The sequence below is a fragment of the Filicampus tigris genome, chromosome 22 (assembly GCF_054856515.1).
Source record: "Filicampus tigris isolate MCC_2025a chromosome 22, RoL_Ftig_1.0, whole genome shotgun sequence".
Lineage (NCBI taxonomy): Eukaryota > Metazoa > Chordata > Actinopteri > Syngnathiformes > Syngnathidae > Filicampus > Filicampus tigris.
This window is the reverse complement of record NC_141238.1, coordinates 5,424,456-5,432,268: the sequence shown is the minus strand read 5'-3', so window position 1 is coordinate 5,432,268 and position 7,813 is coordinate 5,424,456. Positions and strand designations below refer to the sequence as shown.

The window sequence follows — 7,813 nt, the reverse complement described above, 5'->3', positions numbered from 1 at the left end:
TCATCCAATCCAGTCCTTCGATTGTGGAAATGACCGGAGGAGGAGATACCATGTGTGCACAGAATTGATTATAAACCCACAGTCATGGAAACATTACCTCCCCCAGGTAGAAATGCTAACCTCCAATCATCATTTCTTCATAGCTTTTCTGCGTATTTGCATCTGTCCGCCAAAGAACCAAAACCCAGCTTCAGAACATCTCCCCGAGCAAGACTTTGCCACAGCTCTAGTCTCGAGAGTCCCAAAGGATCCACTCCCTACGTGGCAGTCCCACCATGGGCAAGACCGGACAAAGTACGGTGGACTTAAACTCCCCAAGTGACATCAAGCAAGCGGTTCCCTTTGAGGAAATGGAGCATGCGGCGCCTCCTGCGGACCAAGAGAAGCAAAAAGAGGAGCCCCCCGACCGAGGCAGCTGGAAGGGAAAGTTTGACTTCCTGCTGTCGTGCGTAGGGTACGCCATCGGCTTGGGGAATGTCTGGAGGTTCCCCTATTTGTGTGGCAAGAATGGCGGAGGTAGGTTCTGACGCACGGAGACCCCGATTTCACACAACTGATTCATCTCATTCCCATCAAGGTGCATTCCTGATCCCATACTTTCTGACTCTGGTGTTTGCTGGGATACCACTCTTCTTACTGGAGACGTCTCTTGGACAGTTCACCTCAGTGGGAGGCCTGGGAGTGTGGAAGCTCATGCCAATGATGAAGGGTAAAGACGAACTGAACATTCCAACAAAACGTTTGATTCTGATCGGTCGAGGGAAGTGAAAATGGTCAAGGTAGAACTCGACTTGGGCGATGGCAAACATGCTGATTGGGTCTGTTGGGTCTGCAGGTGTCGGTCTGGCCTCAGTGGTGCTCTCCTTCTGGCTCAACATCTACTACATCATCATCATAGCTTGGGCCCTCTACTACTTGTTCAACTCCTTTGGTTCCGTATGTTAGAAACAAGACTTCCACCGAGGATTTTGCTGTCCGGAGTCAGAATTTCTTCTGATTCTGTGTGTGCAGGAGCTGCCCTGGCAAAACTGTGACAATCCCTGGAACACCGATAAGTGTTTCTGCAACTACAGCCTGAAGGACACCACCAACCTGTCCAGTGCTGTCACAGAGTTCTGGGAGTGAGTCTAATGGCTTGCCCAACTGAAGCCATTTTTGGGGTCTTTCCCTTTCAGGGAGATTTTGCCAAAGTGCTTTTACACAGCCACTCTGGCTTTGCGCAATCAGAAAAGTTTGTGACTGAAAGTGTTTAAAGAACGTGGGCAATGGGTCTTGGGTGTAAAACGTCACACTCTGGTCACAGCCGCTTCCACACAGGCGGTTTTTCGACTCTAATACTTCCCTGGATGCCAGTGAAGTCCTGAGTCGACTTCAACCCCCCCATCCCGCATTGGTGCCTGACACACACGACAGAGAACCGAGTTCTGGGAGTGGCTCTAACATCACGTCTGTGTGTTTTGACAGGCGTAACATGCACCAGTTGTCCGGTGGTCTGGAGGAGCCTGGGGAGCTCCGTTGGCCCCTGGTGGGCACCTTGGCGCTCGCTTGGATCCTTGTCTATTTCTCGATCTGGAAGGGAGTTGAGTGGACGGGGAAGGTCAGACTTGTATTGTATAGTTGTTCAAATTGACTAAATTATCTGGAATTTTTCGTTTTTATCTTCGCTCATGGGAGGATTAACTTGAACTTGAAAAATGTCAACCACCGAGCATAAGGAGGAGAAAATGTCATGAGGTGTTCATTAGAATCCATAGATACGATGGGGAGATAGTGGCAGATGTCAGACGAGGCTAAAAGATCGGCAAATCTCCCACTTTTTCCTCAATTCAGGTAGTGTATTTCTCCGCTACCTATCCCTACTTCATGCTCTTCATCCTGTTCTTCCGTGGAGTCACCCTCCCGGGAGCTATCGACGGCATCCGCTTCTACATCACTCCAGACTTCAATAAGCTCATCAGCTCAGAGGTAGAATGTCCTAAATACTCCAAGACACAATTCTTCTCCTTGATGGTAAATCCGAATGTGTCCATGACTTAGGTGTGGCTGGACGCCGCCACTCAAATCTTCTTCTCCTACGGGCTAGGCCTGGGCTCACTCATCGCACTGGGCAGCTACAACAACTATAATAATGACGTCTACAAGTACGGCCGCATCACACCCTCATAGGACCTTGGCGATGTTTTTTTACGCTGATGTCATCCATTTCAGGGACTCCATCATTGTGTGTTGCATCAACTCCTGCACCAGCATGTTCGCCGGCTTTGTCATCTTCTCCATCGTGGGCTTCATGTCGCACATTACCAAGAAACCTGTTCAGGAGCTAGCTGCCTCGGGTATCCGATTAGCATGTTGGATTTGTAAAGCACGACGTGGAGATAATTGAGTATTTTCGGAAATGTACTGTAGGTCCTGGCTTGGCGTTTTTGGCGTACCCTCAAGCGGTCACGCAGTTGCCCATGTCGTCTCTGTGGGCCATCCTCTTCTTCTCCATGCTCATGATGCTGGGCTTGGACAGCCAGGTACACACAACACGCCATGAAAACCAAACAATACACAAATGACCCGTTTTGTGGCATCCGATCAGTTCTGCACGGTGGAAGGTTTCATCACAGCTCTGATGGACGAGTATCCCTTATTGCTGAGGAAGAGGAAGAAGGTTTTCATCTTGGTCGTCTGCTTCGTGTCCTTCATCATCGGGTTCTCCAACATCACACAGGTACACGACGTGGCAAAACAATCCCGGTACGTGCTACATTTTCCCCACCTGTCTTACAGGGTGGCTTGTACGTGTTCAAGCTGTTTGACTATTACTCAGCCAGCGGAATGTGCCTCCTCTACCTCGTCTTCTTCGAGACCGTCTCCATCGCCTGGCTCTACGGTAGGAAAAATCCGGGCCGGTTACGTCTCATCTTTTTTGCCCTGACGTTGATTTGACGGCGCAGGAGCCGAGAGGTTCTACAAGGACATCGAGGACATGATCGGCTATCGACCCTGCGTTTGGTGGAAGCTCTGCTGGAAGTTTTTCACGCCGCTCATCTGCCTGGTAGGAGAGGAAATGATTCATTGACTCGACCTCTGTGACACCAATCTGTCAGTGTGATGTTGTCACTCAATCAAATTGGCGTCAATCAATATGTCTGCCCAGTACTATTGTGGTAAAGAAAAAACAACAACATAAACATTTATGAACATGACTAAATACAGCTAGTGCGGTTTGTTATTATAGTCATATCACAGAAAGCATGCCCACAATATTTTAATATGGCTATCAAATAGTCACTTTTCCTGAGGGTAGTTAGCTCATTACATATTTTTAAAGAGATTCAAACAATTAGAACGCGCCGGCATGCTAATAGGGTGATAATGTGGCTAGCTTGTGTTAGCATTATTTGCTCGAATCGCAGCAGGCCCACATTGTTTCAAATCATAAATACGCTGCTGTTGTGTAGCAACAGCAACGAGCCTAGCCTAGCTGCTAGCCAGTCAAGCGTGGACAGGATTGAACTTGAACATTGTCACTAAAAGTCAAACTACAGGGAGAAATTTGAAGGATTTATAGATGAAAAATGATGACTGTATGTAATGCTAAACAGAATTGGTTAAACAGGAAATCACTGCAATTGGCTTGTTAGCCTGTTATGGTAACGTTTGACCCGACATATTTATGTTGAATAAAAAGTCAAAATAAAAACCAATTAAACATTGTTTAGAAATATGCAAAGCATTGAGGATTTTTGTTCAGTTTTTCATAAAATAGTCTAATCTAGCCTAGCTGCTAGCCTAGCATGGACAGAATGGACGCCTCAAATTTCTATATGGGCACTTTTGCTCAGTTCAATGTCAAAATACAAACCGTGTAATTCAACGATATTTTATTTTAGGGTGTGTTTACCTTCAGTGCTGTGGAGATGACACCCCTGACTCTGGGCAAGTATGTGTACCCCGTGTGGGGCCAAACCATTGGTTGGTTCATGGCCTTGTCCTCCATGGTGCTCATCCCGGGCTACGTCGTCTACATGCTGTACATCACGCCAGGATGCATTAAGGAGGTACGGCGTCACCTTCCGCCCTCTCTCTCTCTCTCTCCCTACTTGAAAATGAGACAGGGAATGAATAGAAACAATAAATATTGGCCTTTTTGTGACCTTCAGCGCTGGAAGAGGATGACGACGTCACAGCAGGAAGACAAGCCATCGGGTCACGATGTTTTCACGCACACTGGGAATGTTGGTGAAGCCCTCGTCTAGCCCCCTTTCTGTCACCCCTAAAATAATAATCACCCTGTCAGGAAAATATTTAGTGACATTCGACACTTGGGTGTAGCACTTTGCTGTATTTCATTAGGACATTTGACAGTTTCAAAAAAGGAAATTCTGTCAATAACTGTGATTGTAGGCCATCATTTGGTTATGCGATATATTTGTGTATATACTAATGTAGGTCGTGCTTTGTATTGTTGATTTTGAACTGACGATTTGAACTTGAATGCATTGAAATTGACCGCTGATGAAAAAGTGCACACAATTCGATGGATAAATATGTCCATAATATTTATACTCTTAAAAAAAAAAACTCCAAGGATCAAGCATAGCAAACAGAGATGGACTTGAATGATATTTAATAGCATGTTGATATACTGCAAAGACAGTTCAAGAGAGGAATTCAACCGCGGGAAGTGATGGCTCATTTCTCTCACACTCCCTTATCTTTAACTTATTTGTTTGTTTTTTTTTGGTGTTTTTTTTTAATTAAATGTAAATCCCCTAATATGTTGCCATCATGTCATTCATGAAGCAGTGCACTTGTATATATGGGAGAGCCCTTTGGTCAGTGTCTTGTCGTAGGTGAAAGTCAGCCACTCGTGGGACTCCCTAAATGCTACATTGGTTGCCGCGGTAACATCCCGGTAACACGCACACACACGTATGAAGCAGCTCCCAAGAAAACAAAACAGTGAAGGAGGGGAACAAAAAGAACCTGACATTTGCCTATTACACTGGCCACACGACTTGAATGGGGCAATAATCCAATATATTGTTTCTTTTTTATTTTTATATATGACAAAAAATGTGCCGCTTTATTTCCCCATTCATGTGCTCACACACTTAATTCAATCATGCACCAAAACATACATGGGGATAACATGCAAAACAAATTAGGAACAAACACTTTCCAGTAGGGACGTAACGATTCACTTAAGCCCCGATTCGAGTTGATTTTCGATATTCAGTTACCGATTTTCGATTCGATTTTTTAAAAACTGTTCGAAACTATTCATCTGGAATGAAAAAACGTTTCAAGACATCCTTTTCTGGATGAATTTCAGCAAATTGATTTTTCGATTAAATAATCGATTCATCGAGGCGAATTGATTTTAAATCTGTTTTCGATTAATTGTTACATCCCTATCAATTACATAATAAATTGAAAACAAAATCATTTTCATTTACTCGATTTCCGATTAATCGAGGCGAATCGGACTTTGGATCGATTAGTCGTTACATCCCTACTTTCTAACATTATGTTTTCCAAGCCAATAAAAATGAATAAAAGTGCTTGTTCCGGGGGTGTATTTTCTAACGTATTCTTGCTTTTTCGTCGTACTTTGACGTGTTTGTCATGTTAAAATGTCTTGAAATAGCACACATGGCTGCAATAACGCTGAAATTATCACGGTGCATAAGCATGATTTGCTCTTTTTTTTCTTTGAGAACATAGTTATCTCTTATTTCGAGTCCATGTGATGTTATCTGTGAATAAAACAGGCGCACATAGTGCAAAAGACCAATAAATCTGCTTGGTGGCTGACAGCCGACTTTTCGGGTCTGGAAGCTAAAGCTCAGTTGGGGCATTTTTATTTTAATGTATAAAAGATGAGGACCCGGGCATCGAGTGACCCATTTCAGAGTGAAGGTCATGTGATTATTAAAAGGCTGCTTGTCCTTTCCGACAACTTTAGGATGTGATATTTACAATCCACGCTGGAGGAAAAGAGATCAGATAATGCCCCCGCTTATTATTATCAGCGTTTTCTGGCTCGGCAAGCTGTTGTTTATTCATTGTTTTTCTTGCTTTTTGGGGGGATAAATGTCAGGCTATCAAGATAAGCAGGAGATACGAGAAAGACAAAACACACGGAAAGTCGGTGGCAAACACGCACAAAGGCTTCCAAAAAACAAACGAGGAATTTCGAGATTTCCTGAAAAAGCGAAGAAGCGCCATCGTCCCCTCAAAAGAGAAAACTTGGCGGCCACAGTGCGTCTCAGTTTGAAAGTCTGTTGAATATAAGCGGTCCATTTCCTGGAGAAGCAAAAATAAATAAATAAATAAATAAATAGCCAGCGTGGGAGCCAAGTGTCCGTCCATCCATCGTGAATAAATGTTTGGAAGTCCTTCTTTTCCGCTTTGCTAATGTCACTTTCTTTCTTTTTTTTTTTTTTTTTGGCACAACAGTCGCAAGGTGATGATATTTCCGCTCTTTGTCCTAGCTAGAGTTAAAAAGGTGTTAAATCGCTTTTGAAAATCAATTCATATCTTATCTATACATGACATTTGTTGTTTTTTTTTTTTTTCAAATCTAAGCATATTTTCCTAAATATAATTATATAAGTGTTTTCTTTTTTTTTTTTCTTTATTCTTCGGATGATATCTTTCATCGGTATGTACATTAGATTGAGGAAGTGGAGTGAATGAAATTCTATTTACACCATGCTCCGAGAGCCGCTAGGGGTCCGATGAAGGCTGAGGCGGGGGTCCGGGGGGATGTACTGGTGCGGGTGGTTGTACGGCGGCGGGGGCGGGGGGAGAGGGGGTTGGTGGCCGTCCCCGCCGCCGCCGCCGCCGCCGCCGCCGCCGCATTGCGAGGCGTCGGGCGAGCGCAGCGGCGTGGACGTGGCCGACTGGCTCAGCTGGTAATGCTGGTGGTGGCGCTGCGGGTGGTGCTGGCGGGGGTTGGGGGGCGCGTGGCTGAGGAAGGCCTCCATGCGGGCGTGGCCGCCGTTGTCCAGCATGATGACCTTGACGATCCGCTGGCACTGGATGAGCGCCTCGGGACGCAGGTCGGCCACGCTGGCGGCGGGCTGGGGGCGCGGCCTCTGGGCCGGGGTGCCCGGGCGGAAGAGCAGCTCTCCCCCGTGGTTAAGAAGCCCCGCGCTCTCGGGACTGCTGCTGAGCTGGTACGTCTGAAGCCTGTTGTGAATTGACACCTAGTTTAGAAAACAGCCAAGAGAACAGCATCAAATGTTATCAAACTGGTTCCTCCGCTACGATCCGTCAAGCCCTCTTTATTCTTTTTTTTTTTTTTTTTTTTCAGGAGGGAGGGGAGGGTGAAGGTGGTGACGTCATAACACACACACGCGCACACGTGAGGGGGGGGGGGGGCTTGGTGTGGTCCTCCGAGGATGCCGGGAACACTGATGGGAGTTGTGCGTGAGGGGGTGCGGGGGAGGGGGGGGGGGTGAGCCCGGTGGTTCCAAAGGGGACACTGAGGGCACCTGTATCGCCCTTCCAAACCACTGTGTGGCTTAATGGGGGGGCGGGGGGGACATCGGACATCGGGGGGAGGGGTTGGGTGCGAACCAGAACACGTGCGGTTGGTAGAAGAGGTGGGGAAGCACACAAGACGTCCAACAAGCAACAAGGCACGATGCACAAGTCACATTATTCCTTTTCTTCTCCCTCAGCTCGTCTCTGCGCTCCAAAGTCGGGGTAGAAGGACGTAAGATTTTTTGGGAAGTCGATTATGACGCGCTGAAAGTCAATCAATCGATCTGTCCGTGCATAATCAAGCATAACGTTTCAGCTCGCCACGCCG

At 46.3% G+C, this 7,813-nt stretch overlaps 2 protein-coding genes across 3 annotated transcripts in view; one reads left to right on the top strand and one right to left on the bottom strand.

Moving 5' to 3' along the window:
* The first annotated feature begins 260 nt into the window (after positions 1-260).
* LOC147126628 (sodium- and chloride-dependent GABA transporter 1-like) lies at positions 261-4,767 on the top strand. Its single transcript, XM_086022939.1, has 14 exons — positions 261-516; positions 578-709; positions 836-936; positions 1,012-1,121; positions 1,465-1,597; positions 1,831-1,965; positions 2,038-2,141; positions 2,209-2,333; positions 2,407-2,519; positions 2,585-2,716; positions 2,776-2,878; positions 2,943-3,043; positions 3,882-4,049; positions 4,152-4,767. Exons 1-14 carry the CDS (start codon positions 276-278, stop codon positions 4,245-4,247), a joined length of 1,794 nt encoding a protein of 597 aa, XP_085879065.1. The 5' UTR covers positions 261-275; the 3' UTR covers positions 4,248-4,767.
* The window catches only part of iqsec3a (IQ motif and Sec7 domain ArfGEF 3a), a 41,688-nt gene continuing 38,476 nt past the window's right edge, over positions 4,602-7,813 (bottom strand). Inside the window, exon 14 of one of the 2 annotated variants that reach the window (XM_086022932.1) lies at positions 4,602-7,205. In XM_086022932.1, coding sequence (XP_085879058.1) covers positions 6,702-7,205 — 504 coding nt within the window. In that variant the 3' untranslated portion in view covers positions 4,602-6,701. The remainder of the gene's footprint in view (positions 7,206-7,813) is intronic. The other variant, XM_086022934.1, reaches the window with a different exon arrangement.

What these genes read in the sequence shown, in the direction of transcription:
- LOC147126628 (XM_086022939.1), top strand. Translation starts at nt 276, where the DNA reads ATGGGCAAGACCGGACAAAGTACGGTGGACTTAAACTCCCCAAGTGAC. An exon ending in GGTTCTCCAACATCACACAG is followed by an intron (nt 2,717 to 2,775) that starts GTACACGACGTG and finishes CCTGTCTTACAG; the next exon opens with GGTGGCTTGTACGTGTTCAA. An exon ending in CTCCATCGCCTGGCTCTACG is followed by an intron (nt 2,879 to 2,942) that starts GTAGGAAAAATC and finishes TTGACGGCGCAG; the next exon opens with GAGCCGAGAGGTTCTACAAG.